This window comes from Crocodylus siamensis, chromosome 1 (genome assembly GCF_052110815.1).
Source record: "Crocodylus siamensis isolate JL-2025a chromosome 1, ASM5211081v1, whole genome shotgun sequence".
Taxonomy (NCBI): Eukaryota; Metazoa; Chordata; order Crocodylia; family Crocodylidae; genus Crocodylus; species Crocodylus siamensis.
In genome coordinates, this window is record NC_143395.1 from 259,487,960 (window position 1) to 259,505,083 (window position 17,124).

At 43.6% G+C, this 17,124-nt stretch overlaps 1 protein-coding gene across 1 annotated transcript; it reads left to right on the forward strand.

Moving 5' to 3' along the window:
* Positions 1-8,124: 8,124 nt before the first annotated feature.
* Positions 8,125-10,909, forward strand: CRYAA (crystallin alpha A). The gene is made up of 3 exons (XM_090031642.1): positions 8,125-8,313; positions 9,330-9,452; positions 10,559-10,909. The coding sequence occupies exons 1-3, from the start codon at positions 8,125-8,127 to the stop codon at positions 10,766-10,768; spliced, it is 522 nt and encodes a 173-aa protein (XP_089887768.1). The 3' UTR covers positions 10,769-10,909.
* Positions 10,910-17,124: the final 6,215 nt, after the last annotated feature.

The following is a 17,124-nucleotide window of genomic DNA, read 5'->3' on the forward strand; positions in this document are numbered from 1 at the left end:
GTAGCATGCTCTTTTGGCGAAATAAGGTTTTGCATGTGTGTGTGTGTTTGTGATATTCCATGTTAATAAAGGATTTTTTTTAAAATGCCAATGTATATTAGGCATGCAAATTCCACTGATAGACCGTCTGAATGGGATGTGTGCTTCTACCTCATTTGGGTGCTTTAGAAAGTCCCACCTTTAGTGCAGGGTCCTTTAATGCTTAACTAGAAACATTCCTGCAAATACACAGATGCTGCAATATAAGACTCTTAGTGGTTTAAACCATGTGAAAGCATTGAAAACAAAGTAAACATAAATGAGTGGGGCTCTTCAGAAAGGGACTATGAGCAGCTCATCTGGAGACAGGGTGGCTGCTGTGCACACTCCCTTGCAGGGGCAGGAGGGCACATATCCCCCAGATTTGTGTACAGGCTGCCCATTGCAGGCTCAAGTTCCCCACCCTGCTGCCCTCCCATGGGTCTCTGCAGCCCAGCAGCAGCAGGTAGAGTGGGGTCAGGTGGGGAAGCCTGTTGCTGCTGCTGCAAGCCCCACCCTGTCCTGGTGAAGTGCCCCCTGCCCACCCAGCATTAGTGAGGGGCACAGCTCTGTACCACTGCCCCCACTGCTGCTGGACAGGCAGGGTGCATTTCACTAGGGTGGCACAGGGCTTGCAGAGACAATGAGCTTTCCCACCCAGCCCTGCTCTGCCTTGCTGTGCCAGGTCCCACCTGCTGGACCACGGAGGGCCTGGGGGAAGGCAGCAGGGTGAGAAGCCCAAGCTCACAGTGGGTAGCCTGCCTCTGCCCCCTTCCCCACCACCAAGGCTCCGCTCTGGTCATGGTGCCAATGGGGGAGGGGGAGCCAGGCTCTGTGCTCAGCTCCACTGCAGCAGCTGCCACTTCCCATGGGCAGTAGCTGGGGCTCAAGCGCTCCTGCGGAGGCAGGGGGATGTGGACCTGAGTCCCAGGGTTCCCTCTGACAGGGCTGGGGGGTGGCTGTGGGGGCTGTGGGTGGGGAGTGAGGGCCACTAGCAGGGCTGGGGGGTTGTGGCTTGGGAGTGAGGACCCTGGATCTGCTTCCGGGTGAGTGAAGACAGCAGGGGGAACATTGATTTTCCATGATAAAAAATCCAACATCAAATACCAAAATGTATAGGCACTTAGAATTTATTATATTATAGTGACTGAAGCACTGGTAGGCTTCCAAATTGCTTTAACATTATAAATTTATCAATCAAATGTTTCACACGTACACACACACACACACACACACACACATATATAGGAGACATTTCATTATAATCAGAGATTTGGGGGTTTTAAAATCAGAGAATTAGTTATTTTTATAAAGAATTTGAGATTTTTAAACAGAGAAAACCAGGACCCCTGCATATGACACCCTATGCAATAAGGACAGCCCATCTGATGACTCTTCCTCTCTCCCCTGTTCAGCTGCCCTGACCTCCCCTTCCATTCTTCTCTTGATCCCCGTGAAAGAAGTCCAAAATGTCCTTTGGTCCTGTTCACAGTGATTTTGTATGCAGCCATTTACCATTGATTCAGAGTATCTTTCAGGTACATTTTGGGAAGAATAGTGAATTGAGCGATCACGGCAATGACATTGGAACAGCTGTCACCCTGTCAGCTGGCCTGGCATGAAGAAAGGGGATCAGGAGAGAATGGAGGGAGGGAGGGAAGGATTGTTAGGAGTGCAGTTGTAGTGTTTAGAATAAGCCTTCTGGAATGGTAAAGAGAACAGGATGAAACCATACAGCTTGTGGTGTACTAATTATTAGAACAGACAGTGGGCTCATGAAAGCTATGGTTTTGGTTGGGTCCATATTTTGCAAGAACAAGTCATAACTTGTTCCTGGTTGTTTTTTATGGAGGGTTTGGGTTTCTTGCATCAGATCAGCGTATGCTCTAAACCCTTAGTGTAGACAAAACATTCTTGCTTTTACCTCAGTGCTGTTACAAGGTCAGCCTCAGTTAGGGGCAATGCAGTATTGCCCTTGATTAGGTCTATCAAGGTAAACACTTCTTGTGTCGTGTTTCAGGACAGATTATGCAATATATTGTGAAGAGACCTCTCTTTGCAAGAAAGTAACAGTATTTTTTGTTCCTCCTGCTTATGAGCACCAGCAGTTGAACATACTCAATAGTTAAGACAATGCCTAAGGTCTCTTCTTCACTCTGGTGGTGAAGTATGGGCTCCTGGACTCAGAGAAATAAAAAGGCTTCTCATCCTCAAGCTGCATGTTCTTTATGTAACCCTGGGACAATAACCTCCAAATATTACATTTCTTGTTTTGTAGCACATATATGCAGCTTTCTTCTGACAAGGGACAAGGCATAATTTATAGGCTACTTGGAGAGACATATGGACAGATCTTAAACTATTCCACTTCATTCTAAATCACAAAAGCTTCAGTATCCATAAAAACCTGAAATATGAAATTACATTTACTGCCATGGTGGAAAAGATTCTGTCTGTCAAAGACTGAAATGTTGTCTTGCAATTTAACAAATACCACAGGTATCCTTAACAGGGTGTGTACATACCGTAATAAAATTAAAGAATAAAACTGAGAGTTAGTTGAACGTTTTGTAAATATTTGAAATTTCACCGAGATACTGCCAGCAATTTGTAAAACTAATTCATTTTTTTCCCCATTCAGTTCTGATCATACACAATACCCTCTCAACAGCCTACTCCAGTAATCCAGATAGCAAGAAAAATATTACATTCAGCATACATTCTGATCCCGATAGGAGCTTTATGCAGTTGGACCCTCTGTCTGGGTATACCTTGTTCATTTTATTGGAGTGTTGAGAGATTGTGTTTGTGTGTTGGGAGAGTATAATGACAAAACAGTTATGGTGTCTCATTGCATCTCTAAAGATGCAAGTTTCAGACCTATTCCAAATTTGAGTCAAGGCTCTTCGGTCAAACTGCTGTTCATTGACACAGTTAAATAGATGTTGGCCATTTGGGCTCAATAGTCAAAATTGGCTGCATGTGTTATTAGCTACAATGCTCCCTCAGATGCTGTGTGGCTACAGGAACTGATGTACCTTCACCCTACTAATCTTATAGCTTGATGTCTATTTGGAAGGAGGTATTGAGTGGGGCTCTTGAGGGGTCTGTCCTGGCTCCACTACTGTTTAATACCTTCATGAAGGAGTTGGAGGATGGGATTGAGTATATGGTGAACAAGTTGACAGATGAAACCAAACTGGGTAGAGCTGCAGTGACTCTGGAGAATAGGATTCAGTTTCAGAATGACCTTGATAGATCAGAAAAATAGTCCAAAATTCACAGATTCATAGTTGGTAGGGTCGGAAGGGACCTCAACAGATCATCGAGTCTGACCCCCTGCCTAGGCAGGAAAGAGTGCTGTGGTCAGATGACCCCAGCCAGATGCCCATCCAGCCTTCTCCTAAAGACCCCCAAGGTAGGGGACAGCACCACCTCCCTTGGAAGCCCATTCCAAATTTTGGCCACCCTTACCGTGAAGAAGTTTTTCCTGATATCTAGCCTAAATCTATTCTCTGTCAGTTTGTGACCATTGTTCCTTGTTACCCCAAGAGGCACGCTGGTGAACAGAGTGTCTCTGATCCCTTGCTGTATCCCTCTAATAAATGTGTAGGTGGTCACAAAATCACCTCTCAGCCTTCTCTTGCAGAGGCTGAAGAGGTCCAGGTCCCTCAGTCTCTCCTTCTGTAAGCCCATACGAGTGGCCCTCCTCTGGACCCTCTTGAATCTATCGACAACCTTCTTGAAGTACAGCACCCAAAACTGGATGCAGTACTCCAACTGCGGTCTGACCAATGCCACATAAAGGCATGATAAAGTGCGGTTTAGCTTTGCTGATGATCTCGTGACATTGACGACTCATGTTCATCTTGGAGTCCACGATGAGTCTGAGATCCCTTTCTTCTTCTGTGCTGCTGAGAGAGGGACAGGGATCTCAGGATTTAATCAAATCTTTCTTTGAATTAATCAAATGAAATTCACTAAGGACAAATGCCAGGTCCTGTACTTAGGATGGAACAGTCTCATGCACGAATACAGATTGGGAAATGAATCGCTAGGCTGCAGTATTGCCAGTTAAAGTATCCTGTGTGCTCTTGTTGCAAAAAAAGGGCCAATAACATAGTGAGTTGTATTAACAAGTCTTCCACTTACAAGTCAAGGGAAGTGATTTTTCCACTGCATTCAGTATTTGGTGAAGCTTCCCCAGGAGTATAATGTTCAGTTTTAAACACCGCACTTCAAGAAAGATGGACAGAAATTTGAGCTCCACAGAGAGCAACAAAAAACAACTGGAGTTCTGGGGAATGTGATTTATGAGGAAAGGGTGGAATAAATGGGATTATTTGGTCTAAAGAAGAGAAGACTGGGAAGGAGGCAGTTGACAACAGACCTCAAATTCCTGAAGGCTGGTTATAAAAAGGATTGTGATGGATTACTCTCTGACTGCAGGGGACAGGACAAGAAGCAATGATCTTAAGTTGCAACAAGGGACATTTAGAATGGAAGAGCTTTCTATGAGGGTGGATAAACATTGGAATAGATTAGCCACAGAAGTTGTGGGATCTTCATCCTTAGAAGTTTCTAAGAGCAGGATAGATAAACACTGTAAAGGTTTAGACAGGAATGAGCCTGCCTTGAGTAGGGGTTTGGAGTAAGTACCTTCCTGAAGTCCCTTTCAGTCCTATATTTCTATTGTTCTGCAGGCTCAGGAGGATCTTGGCCATGTGAGAAGAGTAGCTTTCGCATATGGGAAATTATTGCAGGGAAGTGAAAAAATGAAGAATGAACAGCTTTCCTGAGTACCTCTGTGGTTGTTGGCAGTCTCTTTAAAACTAAGGGTCAGCTTATAAAGCACACTGCTACTTGTGGTAATCCTGAAAGATACATCTATTTTGTTTGATCCCAACCAGGGATTTGAAAGATGAAGGGAACTTTTCCAGTGCACTACAGAGATCATATTACAATATGCATGGCTTTAGTCCAGAATGCACGTATAGGGGCCTTGAGACATTATCTCTTACTTCTCTTCTTTACTTGCTACTGTACCAGCAGACCAAATCATTCACACAGCACAGTCCAAGTGATTCCTAAATCTTCCCATTTGCTCTACATTGGAGTTCAAGCTTCCATCACACTTTGTAACTCTTCACCTCATTAAACATAGGTTAGCATATATCTGAGCCAGGATGGGAGAAATGGAATTCCACGTGTCATTGCATTGGAACTCTGCTGCTTAACCCTGAACCTAAAAGATCTCTTGAAAAGAAAAAAAATATTTTGAAAGCAGCTGGTTTTGGAGTCACAAATGCATTTTTCCTTTCATCCATTTCCCCCCCGCAAAAGATAGATTTGGGACAACGTGGTTTAAACACAGGGCACTATCAAGGGAGGCCTAAATACTGGGGATGGAAGTCTGTCTTGTTTTCTCTCTGTTACTTGTGAGAAAGGACTATCAAGTTTAGAAGCTTAACTCCAGGGAACGATTTATAGCTCCAAATCCTGTTTTGTCATAATGGCATGACTTGGAATTTTTCCTGATTTTCTTGGGAGAAGTTTGAGGCCCAGTATGATGGTGCTGTATCACAAAATGCTGGTGTGATGAAGCACACGGATGATATCATGATATAACCACTTTGCCCTGTAGGACTAACTAATAAACATGGAATCTTTGCTTTGACTGATACTAACATCTGAAAAATAAATACAAAATGAACCCAACCAACTGTGTCAAAAGTTAGGAGGTATATACAAGGATTAGAAAGCATCCAATAAGAAAATACATGAAAAAGTACACGTGTATGGGAGATTTATGCTATCAGCTGGATGAGGAAATGGATTTATCACAAACTCCTGGATATGAAAGAAAATAAGCTCTCAATAAGTCTTTTCTGATAATTGTCAAACTGGATAAAAAAAAATTTGATTTTCTTCTGGCAAAACCATCCAAGATTGACCTTTTTTGATTGCGGGAACTACACTGACTGCATGTTACATCCTCCATAACTGTCTTCTACCTCTTGCTGAGGAAATCCTACTGGAATCTCAATATGGTTTCAGGCCATCCTGTGGGGTAGTTAACATGATTTTTTTTGCTTGGCAGGTCCCAGAAAAGTATCAGGAACACTACCAGGACCTGTATATGACCTTCACTGACCTCACTAAGGCCTTTGATTTCATCAGTTGTGAAGCCTTATGGAAAGTACTGGCCAGGTTTGGATGTTTTGAAAAGTATATCAAGGTCCTGAGGCATCTTTACAACTGATGACTGTGACAGTTTTATGTAGTGAATTGTCATCTGAGCTGGGGTCAAGCAAGGATGTGTCATTGCCCCATCTCTGTTCTCCATTTTTTTGACAGTCACCCTGGTTCTCATTAAGGATTGCCTTCCCCCTGGAATTGGGAGTGACTATTGAATATTCGCTCAAAGACTAAAGTATTTAAAATAACCATCCTTGACCTTCAATATGCTGATGACTGTGCCATCCTTGAGCACACTGAGGAAAACCTCTAGACTGTGCTAGATCTTTTTGGACCTTTGGGCCTCCCTCTCAACATTGTGGAAACTAAAATGCTCTATCAGCCTGCCCTGGGCCATGAATGTGATCCACCTCCACAAATTACCATTGAGGGAAAGACCCTGGAGGTAGTTAGATACTTCCCTTACCTTAGTAGCCATGTCTCAGAGAGTGAACATTCATGAAGAGATCCAGCACAGGACCCGGTGTGAAAATGCCTCCTTTAGAAAATTGCTTTGGCATGTCTTTTTTTATCACAGCCTCTGGAAAGACATCAAGATCCAGGTCTACTATTCAGTCATTATCCCCACTCTCATCTACAGATGTGAAACATGGGTGACTACTGTCACCATCTCAAGAGCCTGGAGAGACATCATCAGTTATGTTTCTGGAAAATCCTCCACATCAAGTGGTAAGATTGCTGCGCAAACACTAGGATCCTTGCTGAAGCCTATGCTACCAGCATTGAGTGGATGATTTTTGAGCACCAACTTTGCTGGACCATTGTGTGCAGATGCCTAACTCAGCTCCCAAAACAAATACTCTATTCCTAATTTAGTAATGGCCTGAGATCTTGTGGTGGCCTGAGGAAGTCCTACAAGGACGCATTGAAGGCATAGCTCAACAAAACAATTGCTGACATCAAGAGCTGGGAGGAGCTGGTTGTTAACTGACCCCAATGGTACCATGACCTCAACCAAGCAGCAGCTGGTTTTGAGGTAAAGTGTCTTCCTCAAAGCAGAGAAGAGAGAGTGGAGGAAGGAAAAGGAGAGGAAGCCCAGCCTGCAGCCTACTTTCCCTTGCAGAAAGACTTGCAACTTCTATGGACTGGGTTGTGGCTCAAAAATTGGACTCTTAAGTCACCTCAAGACCCATCAATGAACTGTGGTAGAGATCATCCTCTAGTCAAGGGATTGCCAGTGGTGACATTATGCATCAGTGTTTCTTTCATCAGAATTTGGAACGTATTTCTTAACACTGTCACTGAAGCCTAGGGCACCTCTTCCTTTCTGAAGATTTTAGGACATGTGAAAACCTGTCATGAAATATGATTCCTTTCAACCTTAGTCAAACAACTTTAGCCTGAGGGGGAAACATATCACTTCAAAGACATTTTTTCCCAGTTTCAGGGACAGAAGGAAAAGCAATGAAGTGACAAGGAAGGGGCAGAGAATGGTAGTATAGATCCCCAAAACAGACCCCGTCAAGAAATTTCTGTAAGAAACCCACAGGAAGAGTCTCATTTTAATGACTTGTTTATGGTAAAGCTTGGCGCCTCTTTTCCATCTGGCTAGAAGTTGCTCCATGTAATGAAGCAAACAGTACAGCAGATATTGGCCAGGCAGTAATCTGGCACTGAGTCTAACCAGACTGTCATTTCTAGGTCAGCCTCTACATTTCTGCTGACCAAATTGCCTTCATCATGAGATCATGTCTTTCCAGAGAAATCCCACTAATGCCCTCATTCTGTGAAGGTGGTATATATAGAGGGAGGTTCTCTGTGTTAGCAGCGTGCAGTCCAGCAAAGACATCACTGTCCTCTAAGTGATTGCACTGTCTTCTCTCCTACCATTAAACTTCAGTAGAAGACATGGACATTACCATCCAGCACCCCTGGTTCAAACGTGCTCTTGGACCCCTGATTCCAAGCCGTTTGTTTGACCAGTTTTTCGGGGAGGGTCTTTTTGATTATGAACTCCTGCCTTTGTTGTCCTCCACCATCAGCCCTTACTACAGGCACTCACTCTTCCGCAGTGTTTTGGACTCAGGCATTTCTGAGGTAAGACTTCTTTACTGAATATCTTTACTGCTATCAGTTCATGGAGAGTAACATGCCTCCTGCTACTTTCCATGATTCTGTGAAAGTATGTTTATAAGCTGAAATTTTAAGACTGTGATGCGAGTGGGTGTAGGAAAACCTTTTGACTCAATGAAAATCAAGAGGTCATTTGTAGCGCAGGAGAAATCTTTCTTGTTACCATCTAGAAAAAGAAAGGCTTTGCCTATAGCATTTTTACAATAACGTCAAAGAATTGCTTCAGTCCTGTATTCACTAAGGGTGGGAAGAAAAGAAAAAACTTACTGCTTCTATAACAGGTTTTTTTTGTAACTGAGCTCAGTGTAAATACAAGCTTGAGTAGGAATATTCTGGCTCTCCCTCCCCCTTTCATGCATTCTGTATTCTTTGGAGTCCTACACTAGAAATCCCAAGAACAATTCACAAAAGCCTGAATACAAATTGGGAAAAAAAAAGCCGTGCTTTCTTTTTATACTTTGAGCTTTATTCAAAACCATCAGATCAGAAGTGTCAGTGAATGTAGATACGCGTGCTTTTCCTATTCCTCCAGACTTTTCAAAGTTTCCTCCAAACGCTACCAGAAGCCCAGTAGAAAAAGTGATGGATTCACAAAATGCCTTATAATATGAAACAATAAACTGATATAATTTGACCTCTAGCTTCTGAACACGAACCTAGGAGCCAATAAACCTATCCTGAGAAAAATAAAGGTACACCGATAAAAAATAGAGCAAGGAAGTGATGCAGACACAAGAAACAATAGAAGTGACTTGGAATTTTACTCTAGTCTCCCAATCACAGAGCCTCATCCAAAGCTTATTAAAGTTAATGAAGAATCCTGATTACTTCAGTGGACTTTGTGTTAGTTCTATGACCCTTCTATAGCCTTCTCAAATCAGTCACAGAGCGAGAGTCTGAGAACTATTTTGTCACAGTATTTGTATCAACACGATTTTTAACATGGATTTTAAAAATTTACTCTACAATTTTAATTTCAGGTGAGATCTGACCGGGACAAGTTTACAATCATGCTGGATGTAAAACATTTCTCGCCTGAAGATTTAAGCGTGAAGGTTATTGATGACTTTGTTGAAGTCCATGGCAAGCACAATGAAAGACAGGTAAGCAGAAAAAATTCAGCTGGGGGAGGGCAATATTTCTGCTCTGTTTCTTTTCTATTTTAAAATATTCCTCAGTTGAAAATAGTGTTTTAGGGAAAAAATGGAAGATGATAGGTTTTCTTAGTTTCTTCCCACACCATTATTTTTCAGATATTAGAGCAACCAAACTAAATGTACATGCCTGAGTCTGGTGAAGATGAAACTTGTTTTTTGATAAGAAGATAATCCAGTTCTCTTTATTCATTTTAAATTGTCATCTTCCAGTGCAGTCAGATGATCAGATGACAAAGAACAACGCGCATTATTGATGTCTGACTAGAAAAAGAATGTTATTTGAAGTTGCCAAAGAATGGCTGGGTTTGCATAAGCCAGGATCACTAATGAACGCAAAATTTTCATATGCTGAGTTAGATGAGAAGACAAAAACAAAACAAAAACCCAGTAAGGGCCTGAGGCTTGGAAACTTAACATATGCATGACATGGGAATTTCCAGAAGTATAAATTTGAAGTATAAATATTCCTAGCAGAGGGTCTAACTTTTCATTCAATAAAGATCCTTTCTGGGAAAACAAAATTTGTTATCAGCATTGATTTTTTTTCTATGTATTTTTCTGAGGCTGCTATTAAGACAGAGGGGAAGAATCACCTTTATTATCTGTCATTTTTTAAAAAGATTTCTTTTTTCAGCCAACAGCATCAGCAGGACATTTGCTCTCCAGAGGTGCCAAGCACCTATGGCTCCCTCTGAAATGGAGGGCAGCCACAGGTGTCCAGCACAGAGAGAGATCTATTTTGTAGTAAGGCCAAAAGTCACCTTGGACTCTTGGGGATGCCTTGGGGACTTCAGTAAAGCTGCACAGGATATCAGGCAGGACAGATTTTGTTTCCTAGTAGAGCGGAATGCAGATTATAATGTACGAACTTTCATAGTCTTGTCTGAAGTAATGATCTCATTATAAGTCAAATCTGGATTTGAAAGAAGTGGTTGGAATATGGAGTCACACCCTGGCAGTGCAGAGGGCCAAGAGAGGTGAAGGATGACTAACAAGTGGGGTAACACAATATTTCTGACAGAACCATCTCTTTTTCTCCTGTCTCTTACCAGGATGACCATGGCTACATCTCCCGCGAATTCCACCGCAGGTACCGCCTGCCTTCCAGCGTGGACCAGTCTTCCATCACCTGTGTCCTGTCTGCTGATGGCATGTTGACCTTCTCTGGTCCCAAGGTCCAGTCTAATGTCGATACCATTCACAGCGACAGACCCATTCCTGTAGCCCGTGAGGAGAAGCCCACCTCGGCTCCTTCTTCCTAAGCTCAACCTGCTACTGAAGCATCCAGGCTGTCACAATTCACAGGCCTCATTCACAGAGCCATTGCATAGCTATCAGTGCATTCTAGAAGGGTTTACTTTTTCTTTTCACTTTTTCCCCCTTGGATGGAATGAGAGGCTGGGTGAGCAGCTAGTGGTCTTTGAAGCTTAAACCTAAACAAACTGTGCTGTCAGGATGACATGATACAAGGATGCTGCCAAGCTGGCGTCTTTGCTGAAACAGTCATATATTGTGGTGTACAAGGTAACATCTACCAGATATTGAGGAGTGCACAACACCAACACCTGATATACTGATTTTTAATATTAGGCTCAAGCAGGAGAAAGCCCTGCAGCCTTGCTCTGTTCTAAGTGAGAATTAAGCTAATTGCCTTAAAAAGAGCCTGAGACACTGTGCACCTGAAATGAATGTACAATGAATTCCTTGAAGCAACAGGAGAACCACTGACATGTCACATGCAGCAGCTGCAACAATTTTTCAGTAAAGTTTTTAAGTGTATCTGTTTATGCCACTCGTGTCATCTTCCCCCAGTGACAACTGATGCAAGGATAAGCACGCTGTTCCACTGTCTTTCTAGATCCTTCATGGGGTCCATCGCTATGCTGAGGCTTCAAAATCCCACCAAGCTCTCCCCAGCCTCCATGTCTCACACCATTTTTCATAAATCTTGCTGTAACTCTAATGTAGTCCCACCTGTTCTGCTGATACCTGGCATTCAATACAAGCACTCAGTCAATGGCAGTCAATAAAGAATATAAATAAGAAGCAAAATACCAGCTGCTTTCTTCATTTCCTTCCATGCTCTTTGAAGCTAAAAGTGGAGTGCATGTTTCTCTGCACAGAACATGCAGAAACAAATACCAATAAGATACCAAGTCTTTCAGTAGCTGAACAAGAGGTGGGCAAGCAGGGTTCTAGCCCCAGGTGCCAATTTAGAGGTGGCACCAGAATGGCAGTCCCCAGGGAACTCAAGTGGCAGCAGCAACTGGGCAAATATGCAGGAAACCTGCACTGTGGCAGCTGCAGCTAGCCATTCCCTCCTCCTGCCTCCCCCCATTCTCTGGCACTTGGCACTCTCCCTCTCCTATCACCTCTTGATAGCATCTCTGTCCAGAGGGCTAAAATGCTAGCCATACCTGTGAGTTCTTTTGATCTCCCATTTTTCCTTATTAAAATGCCGTTTCCTAAGTCAGTTGCTTTTACAAAGGGGCAAGGTAGACCCTGAACATATAATACCAAAGAAGAGAGGATACTATTCCTTGTTCATGACCAAAGATCTCTCAGGGTAAATATAGGTACTGCCCCTTTACACTCTTCAGCACTTAGGTTATCAGAAATTCTCATACCAGTATACACGTATCTCTACAGACTGCATTGAAGAAAGAATCCCTGCAATGAAGCACCCTCATGCCTCAGCCAGCTCCTCCGCAGCACATTGAGCCCTGTTGGAGCAGCCATGGGCTGCTGCCAGCCAGGGCTGCTCCAAACAGGTTCAATGGGCTGCACACGAATAAACTCCAGAGTAATAAACTCTGGAGTTTTATTCATGCACATCAATTGCATGTGTAGCTGCATCCAGAGTCTACAGGGTTAAATTCAAGTTTTAACACCCATATATTTTTGCTGAAAGATTTCAAGATTTTATATAATGTGAAGTAGACTGAAGAACAAACCAAGTGCATGGCTTTCAGGAGTGATCACTTCTCTGTACCCAAAATGGGGGAACCATTTCAAGCAGAGTGTTAGCTGAAAATCAGGTTTTGCTAACAAGAAATGCCCATCGGGAACCTCCTCTGTATTGGGGTTCACCTGGCAACAAAACAACTATGATGTGCCTGATACCAACTGGGATTAACCCTTTAATGCAGCATAACCGCATAACCATAGTCCTATTTAAAGAGGTGCATTTCTCCAGTCATGCCTAGTCCCAAAAGCAGGGGTGGAGTGTGGGATGAAAGAGGACGTTAGCTGTTACTCAAGTGCCATCATATGACCTTGGGCACACTGAGCGACTGATATCACTTGGGGCCAGTTGTTGTAGTACTGTGATAGTAACGAAGATAAGTAAATGAAGTACCATCAGAGACACGTTTGCTTTATGCCTCATATCTATAAGGTACTGAGAACCTTCTACTCCCACTGAACTTGGAGGGCATTAAGTTTGTTCACCATCTCACTGGATCAATCACATGATAAATTATCTTTTTTTTTTTTTTGCATCTTGTTTGAAGACAATATAGGCTTAAAGTTCTTCTCAGAGAACCCCAGATTAGGAAGAGATTTTTATTTCAGGAATCCATAACCTATGGCCTGTGAGCCAAATTAAGTCTGCAAAACCATTTAATCTAGTCTATGAACATGAGGCTTCAGCAACATTTGGTGCTGGGGGCTCCACCATCAGTCACTTTCCCTGTGCTGCCACTGGGAAAAATGCCCGTAGCTACTGGGTCCTAGCACTCATGTACTCCCTGCCTGCCTGCCTCTGACTGCAGCCAATTCCCTTTCATAGGTGCAGGATGCACAGTTCCTAAACCCAGGTAATGCCCAACCAGCCTCTTCCTAGAAACCTCCAATGAAAAATACCTTTCATCTTCCCTGGACAGTGTGTTCATTTGTCCTGAAGTTCTTGCATTTAAGAAGCTTATCCCAAAATTTAATATAAGTCTGCTTTGCTGCAACTTAAACCCATTGGGCGCATGTCCTGCCTTCTATGCAGGGGAGAACATTTTTTCCCTATCTTCTTTATGGTAGACAAGTTCAGAGGCCTCATTCCACAATGTCCTTTGTGCAATCTGTTCAGGGTAGCAATGTCCAACAGTCTCTGCCCTGAGCAGCGTCACTGACGAGTCCCTTCTCCTGGGGGCACATATCACCAAGCTAAATGCTCACTACACTACCATGGTCATCCCACTCCTTAGGTCTCTCCAGCCCTCTGCTCCACTCTGCAGGTCTCCCTGGCAAGCACCCTGCAACCTACCCAGCCTACTGCCCTGCCACTGGGGGCTGCCCCATACCAAATTTCTGGAACTCTGTCTCTTCACAGACCTGGGTCTAACATATTTGCTTTCCCTGCCTCACCTTTTATATATATAGCTCTGGGTGGGTGGACCCAGAGTAAGTGACTCTCAGTCTTTTAAAGAGCCAACTCCCAGAGGTCTACCCAACATCTCTGCAGTGGAATCCCTTAACCCAATTACTCAGTCTTCCAAATATGTGGAAATTGCTGTCATATTTCCCAATAATCTCCCTTTCTCCAAACTTATTCTATGTAGCTTCTCCATACACTTGCATTCCAACCTTTTTATCACCTTCTTCACTCACACCTAGATTCCTCTCCAGTTTCAATACAACCTCCTTAAAATGAAGTGCTCAAATAAGGACACAGTGCTCTAGCTGAGGCCTAATTAGCGTGGAGTACAGTGGCACCATCACTTCCCATATTTGTCGTATAATGCTTCTCTTAATGCAGGCTAAAATTGCATTGGCTTTCTTTGCAATGGCATCAGGTTTCTGGCTTGCATTGATTTTATGACCCATTATAATCCCCAGAATTTTCTCAGCAGGGCTACTGTCAAAGGTTCCCCCTCCCTCCACCCCATTTGTACCTGTCCATTTGGATTTTCTTTTCTGTTCCTCCCAGCTCACATCTGTGGCTGACAGATGTTAAGAATGACAGATGCCAAGAACTCAGCTGATAAGGGAAGGAGGAGAGGAGGCATAGGAGAAGGAGGAGAAGAAAGCAACTTGTCTTTTTGTGTGGGGCATTCCTTAAGTGCTCAGAGTGATACTTACCTCATTTGTCTATACTCAATTTTATTTTGCTGCCTAGAGCCAGTTCTCCAACTCACAAAGATCACTTTATACATTAATTTTGTTCTACAAAGTATTTGCAACTCCATCTGGTTTGGTTTTGTCTCAACATTTGAGCAGTATTCTCTCTCTTCCCACATCAAAGTCATTGATAACAATGTTAAACTTCACTGGGTCCAGAGCAGACCCTGTACAACAGACCCACCTGAGATCTCCTGCCAATCCAATGATTTCATAGATATTGGGGCTGGAAGGGACCTTGGAAGGTCATCGAGTCCAGCCTCCCACCCAAAGGGCAGGAAGTCAGCTGGGATCATAGGATCCCAGCAAGGTAAGCATCCAATTTACTCTTGAAGGTGTTCAATGTAGGTGCCTGAACCACCTCTGATGGCAGGCTGCTCCAGACCTTGGGGGCTTGGACAGTGAAGAAATTCTTCCTTATGTCCAGCCTGAAATGGTCTCGCAGTAGTTTATGACCATTTGACCTCGTCATTCCTGGGGTGCTCTGGTGAACAAACGTTTCCCCAGATACTGGTGCTCACTTCTAATAAACTTACAGGTGGCCGTCAGATCACCCCTGAGCCTGTGCTTTTCCAGGCTAAAGAGCCCCATGGCTCTCAGCCTGTCATCATCAGGTCTGCTTTTCTGACCCCTGTTCAGGCGCGTGGCTTTTCTCTGGACTCTCTCAAGCTTCTCCACATCCTTTTTGAATTGTGGGGCCCAAAACTGGACGCAGTACTCCAGCTGCGGCCTCACCAAGGCCGAGTACAGTGGGAGAAGGACATCCTGGGATTTGCTTGAGAAGCATCTATGGATGCAAGCCAGCATTTTGGTCACTTTATAAGCCGCAGCATCACATTGCAGGCTTATGTTCATCTTGTGGTCAATGATGACCCCCGAGTCTCTTTCTTCCGTAGTGCTAGCCAGCGTAGCACTGCCGAGCCTATAAGGATGCTGCAGGGTTTTTTCCCCCAAGGTGGAGAACCTTGCATTTTTTGGTGTTAAACATCATCAGGTTCTTGTGCGCCCATTTGCTGAGCCTGTCCAGGTCAGCCTGGATCACCCGTCTGTCTTCTGGCATGGATGCTTTGCCCCAAAGTTTGGTGTCATCGGCGAACTTGGCCAGACCGCTCCTGACTCCAATGTCCACATCATTAATGAAGATGTTGAACAATATGGGTCCAAGGACAAATTCTTGCTATCAAAGAGCAAAGACTGAATTGATAAGAGAAGAAGAAGGTGAGGAGTATGCAACATGCCTTAGTGTCCATGGGAGACCCCTGAGTTGGGCAGAATGTCAGGTTGTGGCTTCACACCTGGGGCCTTGGCATGGCCAACAGAGTCACTAATCCTAGCCTGCTGCCCTGTAGGTGATCACCTGGACTAATCAAGGCTAAACTGAAGCCTCCACTAGATCCTAATCCTCTACCCACTCCCAGTCACCAGAGTGGCTGGTCGGGGTAGATCCTGGTGATGTAAGGGCACAGAGGGGAACTGCCAGGGAAGCAAACAGCAAAAGAATGGCTAGGAGAGAGGTAAATGTTTTGTAATTAATTTGATGAACTGCAGTGGGTTGGAAACATTTTTAGTTTTATTGCTCTATTAAAAAATTTGATTAATTATTGAGAGGTTCTAAGACTTTTTTTTAAACTAGCCCTGTGCTGAATTCCCATCCTGAAGGTGAAATATGTGAATAAATATTGCAAGGAAAAAGTCTTGTAAAATAACAATGGTCCAGTGCAGACAGTGGAGATGGTAGGGAATGGCCCTGACAGTAAATAGTTCTCTGGCCTTTCATTCAGATGTAAAGAATTGTGTTACAGACTTGTTTCTGCCCCTGAAATGCTGTCTTGTATTCTTCCCCCAAGAGGAAAACTTATCCAACTCTGAGTTAAAACAGCATTAAACCACTTCCACATTTCCCACAAAATATTCAGAAATAAAACAAGCCTAAAATAAAAAGAAAACCCGACTGTAATTTAGAAATTAACAGTAAGCATCAAAGGCCATTAAATACATGTTTTCTGCTTATGGCATGCCATGCAAAAAAACACAGGTATTCCATGTTTAGGTAATTATAATGTCTCTGATGTCACTGGCAGGTTTATAAGGATGCAGGATGAACTGCTGAAGTAAACCCCAAATGATTTTCATCGGACACAATCATTTTATTATTGATCCAGTATTGGCAGTGGGGGGCAGTCCCTTGATATGAGTGTGGCAGGGTTCCGAGTGATTAATGAATTTTCTCCCTGGGGACTTACCTGCCATGCCTTGATTTGATGGAAAAATGAGAAAATAAATTCCCCAATGAGATGCGGATTAGTTAATCACCCCACACAGAAAGTAAAAGTAAATTGGTATATTGTGGTGCTCTCCATAAATCTTCAGCAGCAGCTAGATAACTGACTGGCCAATGTCCATGCTCCCTCCCCATTCCCCTATGCTCCCTGCCTTTAGGTCAGTCCCTTAATAACATTCTGTTGCCCACTGGTTGTCCTGACATCCCTCCTCCGCGAATCATCCC

Bases quoted from the DNA above. Each gene is read 5' to 3' on its own strand.
- CRYAA (XM_090031642.1), top strand. From the start codon at position 8,125: ATGGACATTACCATCCAGCACCCCTGGTTCAAACGTGCTCTTGGACCC. The intron at 8,314-9,329 runs GTAAGACTTCTT...TTTTAATTTCAG, and splicing joins TGGACTCAGGCATTTCTGAG to GTGAGATCTGACCGGGACAA. The intron at 9,453-10,558 runs GTAAGCAGAAAA...GTCTCTTACCAG, and splicing joins GCAAGCACAATGAAAGACAG to GATGACCATGGCTACATCTC.